At 39.6% G+C, this 19,749-nt stretch overlaps 1 protein-coding gene across 1 annotated transcript in view; it reads right to left on the reverse strand.

Annotated features, from left to right (window-relative positions):
• Nucleotides 1-9,766: 9,766 nt before the first annotated feature.
• The window catches only part of CFAP58 (cilia and flagella associated protein 58), a 100,262-nt gene continuing 90,279 nt past the window's right edge, over nucleotides 9,767-19,749 (reverse strand). Inside the window, exons 16-18 of the mRNA XM_036265929.1 lie at nucleotides 17,463-17,582; nucleotides 14,213-14,346; nucleotides 9,767-9,878 (exon numbers count right to left, since the gene is read on the reverse strand). Coding sequence (XP_036121822.1) covers nucleotides 9,767-9,878; nucleotides 14,213-14,346; nucleotides 17,463-17,582 — 366 coding nt within the window. The remainder of the gene's footprint in view (nucleotides 9,879-14,212; nucleotides 14,347-17,462; nucleotides 17,583-19,749) is intronic.

Here is a 19,749-nt window from a genome sequence, read left to right on the forward strand (position 1 = left end):
AAAGCATAAATATAGAAAGTAAGCAAATGAAGCTTCTAAGCTGAAAAATACAATTTCTAAATAAAATACGTACTGAATAAAGTTTAACCACAGAGTAAACAATGTAAAATGAAATATAGGAAAACATTAAGACATAGCAACAGAAAATATCCCAAGTGAATCACAAAACAACAAAAAAAGACTGAAAATAAATAGAGGAATCAATGCCTATAAGATATTATCAAACTGCCTAACGTAAAAGTAAAAGAAATTCCAGAAAGAGGGTGTGCATACAAAAAAAATTTTTTAAGAAATAGTGGCTACATTTTCTCCAAAATTTCTAGAATTTATAAGCCTAGAATCCCAATGATCCCCAACAAGGATAAACATAAAGTAAACCAACCAAACCACATTATAATCAAATCCTAAAAATCAGTTTTAGAGAATGAATTTTATAAAGCAAAAGACTTTCAAGGGAACAAGATAAGAATACTACAGCCTTATAATCAGAAATAATACAAATCAGAAAACAATATAACAAAGGAGAGGTTGGTAAAAGAGGAAGAACTTTCAGTTATAAGGTGAAAAAGGTCAAAGGATTCAACGTATAGCATGGTGACTATAGTTGATAATACTGTATTGTCCAATTGAAAGTTGCTGGAAAAAGAACTTAAGTTTTACTTACCAAGCTCAAAAAAGATAAACATATGAGGTGTTAGTTAACCCAGTGGGGGTAATCCTTTCACAATGTATACATATATCAAATTATCACACTTATATACCTATAAATACCTTTGTCAATTATACCTCAGTAAAGCTTTAAAAACTCAGTATAAAAGCAGACTGGAAAAGAAGAACAATGACTGAATGGGACAAATAGAAAACACACAGCAAGATGGTAGACCTAAGCTAAATAATATTGATAATTACATTTAATATAATTGATCCAATCCCTCCAATTAAAAGGGCAAGATGATGATACTGAACTTAAAAAAAAAAAAAGAGCAATATCCAGCTATATTTACAATGGATGAATTTTAATATAAAGATATCAATAGCTTACTAGTAAAAGGATGTAAAAAGATATAATATGAAAACACTAATAGTAATAAAGTTGGAGTGACTATGCTAATATAAGACAAAGTAGACTTTTTTTTTTATCCTCACCAAAGGACATTTTTCCATTTTTTGCACAGATAGAGTGGGAGGGAGAGAGAGAAACATCGACGTGAAAGAGACACATCGAGTGGCTGCCACCCGCACGACCAACCAGGGTTGGGGACAAACTGCAACCGAGGTACATGCCCTTAGCGGGAACCGAACCCAGGTCTCTCCGGACCGCAGGCTGATGCTCTAACCGCTGAGCCAAACCAGCCAGGGCTAAGACAAAGTAGACTTTAAGACAAGCGATCTTACCAGGAATTGAGAGAGAGATTTCATAAAAACAAAAGGGTCAATTTATAGAAGACATGTCCTTAAATGTCTCTGCATTAATTTCCAAACTTCAAAATATATGCAGCAGAAACTGACAACAGTATAAGGATAAGTAGACAAAGCTACAATCATATTTGGAGATTTAACACTCCATGCTCAGTAATTAATAGAACAAGTAAACAGAAAATCAGTAAAAATGTGGAAGACTTGAATAACACTAGCAACTAGGTTGACCTAATGGACATTTACACAACACTTTACCCAACAGAAGAAAAATACACCTTATTTTCAAGTGCACATAGAACAAGCACCGCCAAGATGTTTTATAGGCTACATACAATATGGGCTAAATCTCAGTAAATTTGGAATGACTCAAAGTATACAGCACGTGTTCTCTGATGACAACAGAATTAAATTAAAAATCAGTAACAAAAAGCACCCAAATGTTTGAAAATTTAAAAACATAATTCTAAGCAGTGCATGAGTCAAAAAAACAGTCATAGAGGGAGAGTAGAAAGTAGTTAAATGAACCACAATGAAAACACATATTAAAATGTGTGGGATGCATTTAAAGCAGAGCTTAGAGGGAAATATATAGCTGTAAAGGCTATATTAACATCAAAAGAAAATACTAAAATCGACTGACTACCTTAAGAAGCTGTAAGTCGAAGAGAAAATAAAAGAAAATGTAATCCAAAGTAAATAGCAGGGGAAAAAAAACTATTAGGGCAGAAATTAATGAAAAACAAAAACCTGGCAATAGAGAAAAGTTCATGAAACAAAAAGCTGTTTCTTTGGAAACATCAATAAAATTTTATTGATAAACTCCTAGCTAGACTTTCAAAAGAAAAAAGGAGAGATGATTCAAATTTCTAATATCCAGAATGAAATAGGGAACATGTGTCCATATCCTAGCAATGTTAAGGGTAGTAAAAGAATATTTTTAAACAACTTTATGTCAATAAACTCAATACATATGAAATATACAAATTCCTTGATAGACCCAAATTATTAAAAGCAACACAAGATGAAATAGAGAATCTGAATAGCCCTATATCTATTTAAACCATCCCTTAAGAAAAATTGTAATTTCAGAAGACTTTACTATTACATTATATCAAATATCTAAGGAAGAAATAATTCCAATTATACACAAAGTATTTCAGGAAACAGTGGAAGAGCATTTCCCAATTCAGTTTTGAGGCCAGCAAAAAGTCGACACCAAAACCAGATAAAGACATTATAAGGAACGTACAGACCAATAATCCTCAAGAACATAGTTGTAAAAGTCCTTAATAAAATATTGGCAAATCTAACTCAACAATATATAAAAATGATAATATGTTGTGACCAAGGAGGGTTTACTCAAAGACTGCAAAGTTGGTTTAATATTTAAAAACCAAAGTAAATCACCATGTCAATAAAATAAGAGAAAAAAACCCATATGATTATATCAATATATACAAAAAAAGCATTGACAAAATTCCATATCTGTACATGATTAAAACCTATAGCAAATGATAGAAGCAGACCTCCTCAACCTATCTAAAGGCATCTATGAAAATAGTATAGCTGACCTCATACTTCATCATGAAAGATTCAAACTCCCCCCTCTCCCTGTTCCCACCCCCCAAGACCAGGAAAAAAGCAAAGATGTTGCTCTCAGTACTTCAATCTAACATTGTACCAGAAGTTCTGGCCAATGCATGTTAGGTGATTATGAACAAACAAAGAAACAAATAATAAAAAGCATACCTATTGAAAACAAAGAAAAACTGCCTCTATTTGTAGAAAACAAGATTATGATCACAGAAAATCCTAAGTAATTCCAAAAACTGCAAAACGAATTTAGCAATGTCATGACATACAAAACTAATATACAAAAATCAACTGTATTTCCACATATTAATATCGAATTGAAAATTTTATTTAAAATGCCATTTACAATAACATGAGAAAATGCAAAATACTTAAGCATAAATTAACAAAATATTTGTGATTTCCGTACACTGAAAACTACAAGAGGTAGCTGAGAGAAATTTTAAAAGATCTAAGTAAGTGGGAACATGTATACCATGCTCATGGATTAAAAGGCTCAAGAGTGTTCAATAACAATGCACACCAAACTGATCTATAGATTCAGTGCAATTCTAACCAAACTCCCAGAAGGCATTTCCATAGATATTGACATGCTGACTCTAAGCTGTATACAGATATTAAGAGGACCTAGAATAACAAAAATAATTCTAAAGAGGAGAAAAAAAGTGAGGGTTTTATGCCATCTAATATCAAGACTTACTATATAGCTACTGTTATCAAGACAGATAGATATAAAACTACAGAACAGAACAGAGGCTCAAATACATTCAACTGATTTCTACAAATGTGTCAAGGTAATTCAATAGAAAAACAACAGTCTTTTCAGTAAATGATGCTGAACTACTGGATATTCATACGGAACAAAAATGAACCTGTACATTAACCTCATACCACACATAAAATTAACTCTAAATGGATCATAAATCTAAACATAAAAACTAAAACCATATTAAAACTTCTAGAGAAAAACACTGATTAAAAAAATTACTACTGCCCTGACTGGTTTGGCTTAGTGGTCAGAGCATTGGTCCGAGGACCAGTCATGGGTTTGATTCTGGCCACGGGCACATACTTCAGTTGCAGTTCGTCCCCGGCCCCGGTCAGGGTTGTGCAGGAGGCAACCAGTGGATGTGTCTCTCTCACATCAATGTTTTTCTCTCTCTCCCCTGCCTCCCTTCCACTCTATCTAAAGATAAATGGGAAAAAAATATCCTCATGTGAGGATTAAAAAAAAAAATTACTATTGTTTTGGAGTAGGCAAAAATTACTTAGGACAAGAAAAGTACAAACAACACAAGAAAAATAAGGATAAATTGGACCTTATTAAAATTTAAAATGCCTAATCTTCAAAACACACTGCTAAGAAAATGAAAAAGTAAGCCACAGACTGAGTAAAAATATTTGTAATGCATATATCTGACAAAGGTTTTAACTTTTTTTCTTTATTGATTTTAGAGAGAGAGGAAGGGGGAGAGAGAGAAACATCAATGAGAGAGAACATTGATTGGCCACCTCCTGCATGCCTCCCACCCCCCAGTGGGGATTTGGCCCACAACCTGGGCATGTGCCCTCACCAGGAATCAAACCAGCAACCTCTTGGTGCACGGGTCGACACTCAAGCACTGAGCCACACTGGCCCGGCTGACAAAGGTTTTATAGCCAGAATATACATAGAACTTTTACAACCTAATAAGAAGATAAAAAAAATAGGCAAAAGAGTTAAAGATTGCTGACAAAATAAGATGTATAAATGTCCAAAATATATGAAAAAAATGTTTAACATTGTTAGTTATCAAGAAATTCAAATTTAAATCACAGTGAGATATCACTATATATCCAATAAAATGGCTTAAAAATACTGACAATACCTAATATTAGCAAAATTGGAGTAAACAGAGCTCACACACATTGCTGGTAAGAATGTAAAATGGTCCAATCAGTTAGGAAAACACTCTGGCAGTTTTTTTTTTATCAAGTTAAATGTACACTTACCCTTTGTTTCAGCAATTCCATAGCTCAGTATTTACCTAAGAGAAGCGGTAATAACTGTTCAAGTAAAGACTTGTACATGAACATTTATAGCTACTCGATTCTTAATAGCTAAACACTGGAGACAACCTGAATTCCCATCAACAGGTAAGTCAATAAACAAATTGTATTATGTCAATATAACAGATTATCATTCATCAATAAAAATGAATTAATTACTGATATATGCAACAATATGAATGGATCTCAAAAAACATTATAGTACATGAAAAAAAAAACAGGCACAAAAGAATACAGAGTGCATTTTTCCATTTATCTAAAGTTCTAAAAAAGACAAAATTAATATATAATGATGAAAAACAGATTCATCATTGATCAGGCTAACAAGGGCCGAGAATATCAACTGCCAAGAGGCATGAGAGCATGTGAGTAAGGGGCAGGGGTTGAAACTCGTGACTATTGGGCATATGCATTTGTCAAAACTCACCAAACTGTACACTTAAAATACTTTTATTGTATATAAATTATATCCCAATTACATCTTTGACTTTTTAAGACTATATATATATATATATATATATTTATTTTAAATGTCCATAAAGATACACTTAAAATTATAAAGCAGTAGTATTTCATAGGTGACATTCAAAACATTTAACAATTGGGGATTATAAACACCAACCAGCTAGAACAAATGGTGGGTGTGAACAATGGCTGTAGCCAACCCATGCAAATGAGACAAATGTTAGCCCAGAAAAAACAATAGTTATCAATGGGTGGTGGAATTATTGATGTCCTCTCCCTTCTTTTAGCTTATCTGTATTTTCTTTCTTTCTTTCTTTCTTTCTTTCTTTCTTTCTTTCTTTCTTTCTTTCTTTCTTTCTTTCTTTCTTTCTTTTTTTTTCTATCCTTACCTGAGGACATTTTTTGCATTTATCTTCAGATAGAGTGGGAGGGAGAGAGAGGGGAAGAGAGAGAGAGAAACATCAATGTGAGAAAGACACATTGACTGGTTGCCACCCACACATCCCCAACCGGGGCCGGGGACAAAATGCAACCGAGGTACATGCCCTTAGCAGGAACCGAACCTGGGACTCTCCAGTCCACGAGCCAACACTCTAACTGCTGAGCCAAACCGGCCAGGGCATGTTATTTTCTAGTGGTCTATATTTTCAATCAGGTACTTTAAAATGGGGGGGAAATCTATTTTTAATTATAAAAAAGAAAAATGGTGCCCTGTTGATATCACATCTTATACTGTTATAAAATTTTAATGGGTCTCAAAACCCTAATGGAACTTTTAAATAATAGATATGAGAAATGGTATACTAAAACAGCATTGAATTAGAAGTTAAAAATGGATGATGCCATAAAAATATTTCCCATTTACTATAAAGAAAATAGTGAGATATATTTTTAAACTATTTTACCATTTTAATATTTTAAAATGCCCTCCCTCTGCTCCTATTCCAACTAGATCTCCATATAATTGATTATGTTTAAGAGAGAGACCATATCTTTCCTCAAATTGTCCAGGCTCTGAAATGCCATATTGCTCAAAATTTATTATATAGTATTTTCCAAAGGGTATGATAGGCTAGGTCAAACTTCAGACTCTGGCTGAACAAACCAGGAAATCAAACGATAACTATCCACCCTGGATAAATGTTTATAGCAAAATTACAGCTCAATGACAAGGAAAGTTGCTGACATCCCCTCCTAGCATGACTACCTCTATCTCTACGGCTTATCAGAGCAACAAACCTTTGCTCTGAGCAGTTTTCTCAGAAGTAAGTAACAATAAAAGCCTGACTATAAGAGCAGTCACTGAGAAGCTATGATCAGCAAATAATGACCAGGCAGTCCCCTTTATCATGTCTCTCTCTCTAGCAACGGAGAAACCATACCAGCTCCCCAGCAACCCAGTTGAGAGTCAATGGCTGGTTTAGCAACATGACTCCTTTCTGAAACTTTGAACATCCCGGTGTAAAATGATGCTACTGTACAATCCCCTAATGCTGCTCTACAGAGCAGCTCAAATTTGTAGTTTTAAGAGCACCTCATCCCACTGTGAGATCACAGTTATCCTTAATGATTTGCAAATCTCAGTGTTTTTAACAGCTCATTTTTGTACTGTGGCCACCGTCATAACACCTGCACCTAAGTAGATATTGCTTATAATACCCTGGGTTCTCAGGATGTGCAGTAAATGAGAGGCAGCAGCAGTATCTTCCACCTTTTCTAGATTTAATGTGCTTCTGTATTTGAACATAAGCATATTGAGCTCATAGAGCTGCCGTGTCAGCCCCCAGAGCCCATGCGACCTTGGCTCATGGGACCTTTGTCATCAGCAGAGGCTGACAACCCTGCTCCATCACATGGAGAGAAACAAGAATATATCAGTTCAAGGCCACTGGTGTCTTTCCCTCTGGAAGCCCTGACTTCTGAAGGTAAAGGATCTGTCCCCAGATCACAATTACAAAAAGTATATACAGAAGTTTTCATGGGGCACCCAATGTGGCATTTTTACAAGATATGCAACTGTAAATTACATGACCAAATCCTGCTTTACCCAGACATGTTAGAATCATTCACCCACTACATAAGCATTAGAATCACCTCTATAGTTGATATAATAAAGATTTATGTAACAACTTTTCTTCTCCAGTTTTAAAACAGTAAGTATCTCTTATGTAGTAATAACAATGGCAGATATGTATTCAACAACTACTATGTGTCTGACATTGTTCTAAGCTTACATGCGTTAACTCATTTAATTCTCAAAAGGACTCATCATTTTGAAGTCAGGATTTGAACCCAGCATCCATTTCTGGAGACTTTGACATACTGGGATAGATCAAGAATCACAGGCCTCATTTCCCTAGAGAAGTGACCCTCTTATAAAGTCACCCAAGGACTCAGAAGGAATGGCTATACTTCAAAATGTCCCTGAACAGACAGGAAAAACTCCAGTGGTGTACATGTGTTTTAACTGCCTTATCTTACCCGCAAAGGCCTTTTGTCTAAACAGAATATGATTGCTTCTGAGGGAAGATAGCACCAGTGATTTTCAAAAATGGAAATGGCCCCACTGTGATTCTTTAGGTTTAAATTGATATCGGTAAATTCTGTAGGGAACATTCCCAATCTCCACAGCTGATGGTCACACCTCACCAAAGAGAGGTCAGTTACATGGAGGCTGATTTCCATCTATAGTTCTCCCTCTGGGACAATTTGGGAGCAAGAAAACCCATTTCGCCAAGCCCTTAACCACTTTCTCTTCCAACAGTAAGCACCTGTGATCTCTTTGTCCCGCTGAGGGCCACCCCCAGGCTGCCAGATCCTCCTTTGCCCACAAACAGTGAGAACCAGGAGGATCCCTTCAGAGCAGTCCTCGGTCAGTGACTAACAGCATGAGGGATATAAATACCCCAGCTCCCTCACCCCTGATGGAGACAACACTGAGATGTGATTACATTGTCTCCTGAGTCCCCTTCAAGATCCAGCCAGAGTCTCCCAGCATGGACTGGACTTGATATTGCACCCTAATTGGGTTCTTCTTCCCTTCCCAGTCCCACTTCCCCACTCATACTGGGATTTCATAGTAAGTCACTTGCGTGGCCATCATCACCTTGGGTCTGCATCTGGTGGTGAACCAAGAGGGACAGCAGGACATGCAGAAGATCCCTCTACAATCCCAACTCTGTGTATCTGAACAAGCATCTTGGGTCATTAGTCTCCTGCTCCTCTTAGTGGGAACCTTGGTCCTTGGTCCTGTAAAACAATGATCCACTTGCCTTGCCCTTGCTCATCCCTGAGCTACTTCCTCCTCAGTAACTTTTTTAAGTTACAGAAATCAAGTTACTGTGAAAGATGGCCAGTGTCCTCACATAATACTACTGAATGAGCACTCTCAACGAGGGAATGTTGAGTGATATCTACCTCATTGTGGCTTCAAAAAAAAAACAAAACACACACACACACACAATAGATTGAAAAGCTCAAAATGCTGACCACAGCTTGGGAAGCCAAATCTCTGTTCTCCATTCTCCAAAAGTGAGGTCTAGAAAGGAAAGCCCTTCAGAGAATACCAGCCCAAAGTCCTCATTTTACAGTATTGTTCCTCTGAATCAAATCCTTATGTTAAACATTTCTGACATTAGTTCCAACCCTTCATTACTTTACCAAAGTAAAGATCAAAATCTCTACAAAGGTTCTTTTTAAAAATTTTTTATGATGGAGTATTTATTAGTATGTCTCCTTGGAACATATTTTCATACCCCACACCTAAAAAGGAATTTCACATAGAAATCATTATGAAAACAATTTTATTCTGAAAACAATTATTTCCAGAATGATAATTAAAATAGATTCCTATTAGTAAGAATGCATTGCATTTCAAAAATATTTTTAAAATACAAAACCTCTGCAAATGCACCAGTATCTATGATGAGAAATTAAGATCCGCAGCTTCGTCCATATGGCATGTCTAGATGCGGCGCATTTCAAATCAATCAACAAGAGACCTGCTTCATGCAATGGGTCAGTCTAATTGAACAGATATAATTACAATCTGCTAATATCTATGTGGACCAAACAGAATGTCATCATTCTTATATGTACATGACTATGATAGCTCCGCATTTCTTTCCATTCTGTAATCTGAGCACTGATTTCCGCAAATATCTAAGGAGTTTGAAAGAGATTTCTCCAAAATGTTCCAAAGCAAATTTCATGAGCTGTTCCACCAGCCAGTAGCTTCGAGTTAGGATTTCACTTGGGATGACTTGCTGAGGGGAAAGCCACCCCCGGTAAAACGAGGGCCACTTGGTTTGGCCAGCGAGAAGGCGATATCCATGGCTGTTCTTTCCTTGTTTCTGAAAGAGAGGACGTGAAAGTCAACCTCCCGCACATCTTTTTCCTCTTTTAAGTTTGGTGGTCTCTAAGTTCATAGGGTGAGTGAGCCACTGAAAACTGCTTTATCAAATCTCCCAGTTTTAGACAAGGTGGTTGATTAAAATCTAATTAGGTGTTTGCTGATAACACACAGAATTAGGGAAGGACACAATTAAATGTGCCATCCTAATGTTGATCTAAAGATGGATGGAAGACCTCATTACAAGTCAAGCACTACGGACTTACGGCTTCTGATTTGCAATCATCTTCCTGTTTTATAAAACACTGGTTTAGTTCCAAAGATCAGTCAGAAGAATCTTTCTCTTGGCTCAATTATAATGACTAATTCATCATTTATCAACTTTTATATTCCAAAGTACCAGCACAAAACACACACACACGCAAATGCACAACGGTATCTTCATCAAACTTGGACATTTATAAAAGCAAATTTTCCTGTAACTTTATATAAGCAGCAGTTATTCTTTAAAAGAGTTTAAGGTACAAGAAAAGCTGGGAAAGACAAATAAGATAGTACAGTTGTCCCTTGCCACTTCGCGTTTCGACTTTTGCGGCTTCACTCTATTGCAATTTTTTCAAATATATTCATTAAAAAGTTGATTGAGACAGTGAAAATGATACAGCACGCATTCAGTGTCTGAATCAATTATACACCCCTGTATTACAATTAAAATTAAAATTACTATACATATGGACTGTAGGTCTATGTATTCGAGCACCCCGGAATCCTTCAACTCCAAGGTGCAATCGCTAGAGTCTGGAACGGATTAACCGCGATAAACGAGGGATGACTGTACATTTGTTAATAAAGGGAGTTCTACCCTAAAATCTACAATGTATCTTTTATATCGAGCTCCTTTGAATACACACACATTCAGATTTCCTGCAGAGGTACCTTAAATTTATACAAATTACCTATTATGTAATTAGGTATCTTATGGAAATCTACTTTGGAATCCCTTTTTAAAATAAAAATTAAGCAAACTACTAATACCAAACCCAATTAGATTTGACAACTAGAAATGATTTACCTTAGCGGAATGAATCTACATTTTGGAAAAAAAATCTGACTGGTACTTCAGACTCTAGACCAGCATGGGGTCCAGGGTAGAGGAGTCGGGGGCAGGTGGGTGGGGTACAGCTCAGGACCCAAACATGGTAAAAAGGGTGGGTTTTTTTTTAAAAAAAGGCAAATGGTAAAAATGATATGAGTTATTTTATGCGCATGTGTAGGGAGAACATCCACAGTGATTATTCTAAAGTGTTCCATTTGGGAAGAACCTGTAGAAAGAATTAATCAATCCAGCCATCTCTTAGCAGAATGGAATATATATATATATGTATATATACACACACACACACACACACACACACACACCATCCTCTGCAAACAGAACAGAAGCTTTAGCCTTGCATGGATCCAGCAAAGCAGATTCCTTCGGGTGCTCGGTGCTCTGACAGCTTCCTCCTGCCTGTGTTCACGTTACATGCAGGCAGCGTGCCCCCTCCCCCTGACCTCTCCTGCCCTAAATAACCCCATTTTTCCTCTCTGAAGAAACTTACACCTAAGCTTTCTGGCTTGGCTTAAGCTGACTAATGCCTCCTTTATATTCTCTTTTTCATGTATTTACAGACCATTGCAATGACTCCCTTCAGCCTTTCTCCTTCCAATCCAAACCATCCCAGCACTTCTGTTTTTGCCTCGGCTTATTTTCCTTTGGTCCCTTTCATACATCCTTGCACTTCTCCTCTGAAGCCATCTCTCTGTCTACCTCCAGTGTACGGACCCCCAGCTAAATTGAAGCACTGGTGACGCTTGAACGAGGTCAGAGTGGCTACAAGTAATGAGCGTGCAGGGGCAAGAAGGGGACAGGTGCAGCGAAGATTCTACTGGTGCGGCGCCATCTGACGGTCTCCCTGAGGGGAAGCTCTTATCCAGGCGGTGTCCACCAGCCACGTGGCTCTTAAGCAGTGGAAATGAAGCTAACACAACTAAGAGACTGAACTTTAAATTTGATTTCATTGCAATGCGTTTCAACTTCAATAGCTACAGGTGGCATATGGGTGGGCAGTGCCCTTTCGGGGGATGGGCAGTTGGGAAGTGCTGAGCTCACAGGGGGCCCCCTTTATTGGCTCAGCACGCTCTCTGTGTCCAAAAAACTGTGGGAGAGGGGGATCAGTAAGGTCAAAGGAGACTAGGCCAAACCCCAGGGCCAACAAAGAGAAGTTAATCAGCTCTAGAAAGATAATTGACAGTTTAGCCAAGCTAGCTGTTTGTAACTGTGTACATTATACCACTGGTCTCCAAACTGTTGTGCATGAAATCTAAAAGGTGAGGGATGCCCTGGCCGGTTTGGCTCAGCGGTTGGAGCGTCGGTCTGCGGACCAGAGAGTCCCAGGTTCGGTTCCCGCTAAGGGCACGCACCAAATAAATAAATAAATAAATAATAAAAAGTGAGTGAGATGACCCATTGGGAAGTGAAAAGAAGAAAATGGAGATTCTATACATACTGTATCCTTAAAAATTTTTAATCTCACTTCACTAATAATTACAAAGTGACAATAATATCTGCATGTAATTTATAAATTAAAATATATCGAAGGTAAAAAGTCATTCTAAAATAAAAAAACATTATTTTACAAAGTATAGGCATATATATTGGGAGGCCGCAAGTTCATAGATGTTTTACTGATCAGGGTGTGCAATCCAAAAGTTTGAAGGCCACTGAGCTAGATACCTGCTTCAGGTGGACACCAGCCATGTTGACACTTTATAAGCACGACTTTTAGTTTCCTGAAAGAAAACTACAGTGTTTCCACTCCATCATTTAATTCGCATCCTTAATATCCGTGGTTCTCAAACTTCAGCATGCATGGAAATCACCTGGGGGATGATTTAACTGCAGATTTCTGAGGCCCCTCCAGAGCCTGCTGGATCCAAATATCTGGAAATGGGGCTGGGGACCTGCTGTTTAAAAAGTCTCCCCGTGATTCTGAATCAGGTAGCTGCTAGGCCCACACATTAAGACGGACTCACCTAAATTAACTATAATTCGTAGCATATTTTATTCTACCATAAAACTAACACTGAAATGTAGAATTGGGGAACATTCTGATTTATAAGAAGGATAGATTTTTACTGGCAAATGAATTTGCATCCAGTTTCTTTAAATAGCTGTTTGCCAGTAATGAATCACAGGCAGAGGCATTCAAACCCTCCGCCATGCTCCTGAATGCCCACGTGGGAGAAACACCAAACCTGACTTTCAGCCCATAACAGGAGCCACAATAGGATGATCTAGAGGATGTGGGCAGTGCCGCGCAGCCAAATCAAGGCTCAAACCTACTGACTTGGGCCTCCTCTCTCACCCTCACATCAGGCAAATAATGGTAACAAGTGGAGAGAATATTTATCGCTGAATGTAGGCGTCCTGACACACAAAATGTTAACCTGACATCTCTGCGTGATCATCTCCTGGAGGAAAGAGAGCGCACATCGATACCCCAACGCAGATACCGAAGTCAGTCTCTAGTCACAGAGATGGTTCACAGATAATTTATCTAAGTCACAGGGGAACATTATTCATGAACTGCTCGTGACTACAGTGGTACAGCTGTATTATAAAAAGATCAGCTTTACCAAGCCCAGACCCCAGGCCCACTGGCAAAATTACCTGTGGTTTTTTTATCATCCTCACCCGAGGACATTTTTCCATTTTTTGTTCAGGAAGAGTGGGAGCGAGAGAGAGGAAGAGAGAGAGAGAAACATCGATGTGAAAGGGACACATCGAGTGGTCGCCACCCGCACAACCAACCAGGGCCAGGGACAAACTGCAACCGAGGTACGTGCCCTTAGCGGGAACCGAACCCGGGTCTCTCCGGACCGCAGGCCAATGCTCTAACCGCTGAGCCAAACCGGCCAGGGCTTACCTGTGGTTTTAAATGTAAATATGCATCAGCGAGTACAAGGCTGACTGTGAACCTTATTTGCAAACATAGTTATGGCGTGATTATCTCCAAACTGTGAGAACAGTGCATGTTTCCTCTGCTCCACACTACCAGTGAGCAGGTATCAACAGGGTCCCTGTGAGGGTCCTAAGGAGAGGCCTCAGTATCGGCTGAGATACTGATTTGGCTCTGATACATACCCAGTGGGTGACCTGCACCATTCCATCATTCATCCTGTGTCTTAGTTTACCCCAGGGAAATCTGCCACTCTGTGACTGTACACCAAATATTTTCTCATCAGCAAATAGTAGGTACAACAAGATTAGAACATTTGTCTGATTCTTACTTCTGAATGTATTCTTTGCGTTTCTGAGCGAGGTATTTCTTCTTTAAATTCATTAGTTCATTGCTAAGTTTTCCCAGCTCATACTTATATTCTTCGCTCTGGGTTTCATACATATTCAATTCTGAAGACAAAACCTAACGTGGCAAATAAGACAGCATTAACAGGAGATGTGCAGTTAGACGATATGTTTTTTCTGAGAAACCTTCCTAACCTGCTGCCAGTGCCTCAGTGGAGCTAGACACTAAAGCGAGCCCCGCCCGGCCGTTCATCCGCAGGCTTCCCCCAGGCCTGTCTGGGCAAACATCCGGCTGAGGCCTGAAGACTCCTCGTCCAGGAACAAACTTAAAGGATATCTCCCTGGCCTGCTAAAGAGGAGCACTATCAGGCAATACTCAACAGGCGCACACATGAATGGTGTAATGTGTTGCAAGGAATACTGTGAGCACAGATAGAAAAACTCCCAGACACACAGTATATAATTGCCTTTAAACCCTTTTTTTAAAAAAAAAGAAAAGAAAAACATTAAAGAATGACATCGCTAGGGAGTGGTGTGATTCATCTGAGGATTATGGTTAAAAAAAAAAAAGAAAAGAAAGAAAGAAAAATTCTGAACTCATCCTTCCACACCCCACTAAGTAGAAATTCAATTTATGTGTTTTCTGCTGAATGCCTGTCACCTCCTTCACTGTTGTCTTTGGGACTATTCACAAGTTCGTGCTTTATCCCAGCACTGGGACACTTTCCTCTAAGAACCGGGAGCTATGACACATGCATGGAAGAGTCTAATGCATGTAACAGGAAGCCTGATTGTCTGCCTCTTCCACTGTGGTGTTCAGTAGATGCTACTGATCTCAGGATGGGCAAGAAGAGTGGAAATGTACTCATCGGAGCAGCACGTGGGGAGCATGCCAGAGCTGGGGTGCTCCGCACACAAACCAGGAGAGAAGAGAAAGGCTGTTTTTGTCAGGGGCGTGCAACAGACTCGGATTTGTTTTTCCTCTCGCTCACTATTTTAAATATTTGTACAAAAGGAGGATTTCTGTCTTTTGAGTGTTCATCTGCTTTGGAAGCCTTCCCTCTTAATTGCTATAAAGTGATTCTGACTATGTCATCATGAGCTAAAGAACATGATTTTCATGTTGGAGTAAAACCCATCTTAATAGTTAAACTCTTCAGAACTAAGACCTTGTTTCCAAACAGTGAATGTGGAATTTCCTAAAAGAGAGTCTAGATAATGAGGACAAACTGGCCAACAGGCTCAGTACCGTCCATCCACCTCTGACCCTTTTCCACCAGTGGTCACATTTCATTCAGAGCAAAAATCTGGATTTTCCTGAAATAGAGGGTTAAAGTGACAAAAGGCTCCTATTGATACCATTATAATTAACCTGATTATTAAATAACAGGAAAGGAGTAAAGGGGAGATTAAATAGCCTAGGCATGCCATTTATACAGCTTTGCCAGGAAGCTGCAAGTTAACCCTCTCCTGGTCTATTCCCTATAGACTGATGGGAGAAGGGACTGGACAAAGGCAATTTAGATGCATACCCACTAAGGTCTGGATAATGTGGGAAAGTGCTTGCCTGTCAATCACACCTGGAAACAGATACTTGGCCAGAATAGGCAGAGCCACTGCAAGGGTGTAAAATCTGAGATCCGTAAACTCCAAAACAAAGTAAGTTCTCTCTCTCGGCCTCTTGGCTTTCTCCCTTGCTTGCCCACGCTGCTGGCTCTCTTGTTGCAGGGGAAACATTCCCTGCATTCACCCATGTGTCTCACAGCCATGTGGGATTCATACAATGGACTGATGGACTGTAATTAGCCTGATGCCTGATGCTATGTTGGACTCAACTCCACCACAGGATGAAAACTTTGGACTCTGGCCCTGCTTCTAGCTCTGCTGAAACCCCAGCTGCATGTCTTCCAGGATTGGCTTAAGGGAGATGAGACTTTGCAACCCGAGGGATGTAAGTAACTCATGAAAATAAAGCCTTTTATTACATCTCATTCTTCCATGCAAGTCTCAGAAAATTCCTTTTCTCAGGATATTGCAAGAACCCCACTTCCACTAGTGACAGGGAAGCTGGACCTTCTCATTTCCCCAGCAACACTATGAGCCACTGAATACAATCCAGTGCTAAGTGTGGCTATCTGACAGTCATGTAAAGACAGATATGTGCTTTTCTATTCTATACCCATCCCTGAGAAAATAAGTTTTTATTTTGTTTGAAATATTCAACTGTTTAAAGGGATGAAAATAATCAAAAGATTATGCCTCATGCAAAACTCAAATTATGTCTCAGGATGATCATGTGAAATGAATACTTACAGTGATAAGTTGAAAATTAATGTTCTCATTAGACTTTTGTTTCATCTGCCTTTCTTAACTAAAAGGATACAATTTTGCAATGTCCTATTTGTGAAAGGATTAAAACTATATTTGTAGCATTGGAATCTATTTTACCCCAGGCAGCAAGGCAGTAATTATTATCCTCAGTGCACAGGTAAGTGCCAGAATTCAGCTGGTGTGTGCTCCATTCTGTACATGTGTGTATATAAGACTTCCCTGACATGCCAAAAATATCGAAGTACTCACTTAGGAGGTAAAGCTCAAAATATAATGGGAATGCACAGTTTTTTAGAAAAACTTTATAAAAGGCACGTGTAATAGTAAAATATTCCATCTCTCCAACTGTGGTTCTTATGTTACTTAGAAAGAAATTTATGCTAAGAGGATTCCTCATGGTTTTATTTCCCTTTCATGGCAATTTGTTTGATGGATGGTCAGGAAGCAAGGCCCCGTGGGCTGGGGAGTAGCTGGTGCTTTGTGTACATTCATTTCAGATGGAACAGAAGAGCAGCAACCTGCTTTGGCACGGTGGGCTCCTTCAGTGGACAATGGTATGATCATGTTTCCTCTGTCTTCCCCCCGGTCCAGGTCCTCTAAACCATCTTGACATCATCCATGCAAACCTACCCTTGGAATTTCCATTCCATTGCCATCCTCTCCCCAGCTCTTTCCTCACTTGCTTACTTCCCTGTTTCAGGAAGTGGAGAATTGTGGGGCCCATTAATCTGGGAGCAGAGGGGTCGCTCTGAGGCTTGCTGCTCCTCCTGGGAGCACAGTGCTAAAAAGGCTGACCTCGGTGGAGCATGGCATTCAGGAGACCAGCTCCGCGAGCTGAGGCAGCAGACTTGCTCAGGCGTGTGTTCCCCAGGGTTTGGCCGGGAAAGAGCAGAGGCTACTTACTTTAAGCTGCTTGGACTTGTCCCGCAGCGTTTGCCGGTAGATCTGCAGCTGCTCCGCAGCCTCGGGCCCAGGCTGCCGGGCCAGGATGTGCTTTAGCTCCACATACAGTTTCTCCTTTTCCTGATGGAAAGCACAGCCACCAGCGGAGATTAACAGCCCCAGCAAGACAAGGAAAGTGCCTTTAGCAGCATGGTCAGGATGGCTCAGGACCATCCTAAGCTACTTCACAGCTCCATGCTGATTACATTCCCCCAGAGATTCATTCAATCATGCATCAAACCATTCCTGATCAAAGGACTAGGAGGTGCCCAGCATTTGGATACAAATAATAGAGCAAATAAACAAGAGGAAGTCCCTTTCTACCTACACCTACGGTCACAGGACTGAGAGACTGGGCAGTGATGGAAGATTTCAACAAAGTGCTACGCAAAGGCAGGGAGTTACTAATTCTGGTTGCAGGAGTTGGGGGAGACTTCACACACACACAAATGGCATCGAAATTGTCCCTTGAAGGATGAGTAGGAGTTTCCCCCAAGCAGAGAGAGAAAAGAGGAGCTTTGAGGACCAAGGTTTAGTAACCGGAGAGGGGAGTGGGGAGCCCAGACCAGCAGGTGCACAGCGCAGGAGGGGGGAGAAGCAGAGAGAACAGGCTGGGCTCACTGGTTGGACCTGGACTGTGTGTGTCACACAGGATGTAAATCGGGACCACATTCTTTACACAATTGAGAGCCAAGGATGAGCCATGCCTGGGTTTGTCTTCGGAGGAATAACTCCAGCAGCAAAGCAGAGAACAGAATGAGGAGACTGCTCAGGGCACCGGTACAAGCTGGATAAAGAAAAGCTGAGCCCAAGGCAACTAGGTAGGATGGAAGGTAGGTAGATGTGAAGACGTTTCTGAGGTAGAATCAGCGGGGTTTATTACCTGATCAGACAAGTGAGGAAGAAAGGAACAAAAGGCAAGATGGCTCCAAAGTCTCTAACATGGACATGTGGGGGCTGGAGCATGATGGTGATGGGGACAGGGAGGTGAGGAGAGGAGACAGTATGGGGGAGGGGAAGGGAACTGTTACTGTATTCTCTCCTGATAATAAATGGGTTTGGGTTATGTTGGGCTTGGGGCCCTGTAAGATATCCTACAAGAGGAGTTGAAAATGTGGTCCCAGAGTTGAGAACTGCGGAGCAAGTTGGAGCTAGAGGTGGGTCTGGGTTAGAGCCACGAGAGTGGATTCATCAGCCAGTATGGCTTACAGGGTGAACCAGGACTAGATTTGGGGGAGAGCCAGCATGTACGGGGTGGGAAAGTAAGCAGGATCTAGAGCAGCCGTTCTCAACCTGTGGGTCACAACCCCTTTGGGGGTCGAACGACCCTTTCACAGGGGTTGCCTAAGACATAACAGTAGCAAAATTACAGTTATGAAACAGCAACGAAAATAATTTTATGGTTGGGGGTCATCACAACATGAGGAACTGTATTAAAGGGTCGCGGCATTAGGAAGGTTGAGAACCACTGATCTAGAGAAAGAAAATAAAGAAGAGTAACTGAATAGTCCAAGATGTTTAAAAAGTGAGGAATGGTGAGTGGTCAGTGACATCACGTGGGGTAAAGAGAAGAAACAGGAGGGACTGAAGTGGCCTTGGGTAGGCTATTAGAACAGCACCACTGACCTGATTCAGTGGCATTTTGGGAGCAAAAGTCACAGAGGCTGGAGAACAAATCAAATGTAGAAAGTAAAGAAAATGAGTCTTCTAAGAAATATGACATGGGAAGAAAAGAGATTTGGAAATGGTTTAAGGGAATAAGCAAAAAAAAAAAAATCCAGGGAAATGAGGGTACACAAATTTATAGACTCAAAGGACTTCCTAGGAACCCACAGCCAATCACAATTTGGTATCTTAATTTAACCAATAAACAATATAGAATTCCCATTTGTACCCTAAAGTTTAATTGCTTATAATATGTTTTCAAATCCTTGAACTAAAGATATTAGATACAAGCAAAGATTTATTTCTAAGGAATTTCAGTTCTAAATTCCCTTTCTAAATTCCAGCACTAATTTTAACAAACATTGATAAAGACTAGTGTCAGGTTTCTACTCATTTGTCTCTCTATATATCATTTTCTTAAGATAATTATGTTAAAGGAACAAAATATAAATAAAAGTCCTCTCATTAAATGAAATATCCAGTCAAAGGGAAATAATTTTTTACTTAGAGTTAAGTATTCTTAGCATTGTCATCAAATAACGTTTTTGCCAAAGAACATAAAAGTCATTTTAAAAATAGGTAA

This window comes from Molossus molossus, unplaced genomic scaffold (assembly GCF_014108415.1).
Source record: "Molossus molossus isolate mMolMol1 unplaced genomic scaffold, mMolMol1.p scaffold_m16_p_17, whole genome shotgun sequence".
In the NCBI taxonomy this organism is placed as follows: domain Eukaryota; kingdom Metazoa; phylum Chordata; class Mammalia; order Chiroptera; family Molossidae; genus Molossus; species Molossus molossus.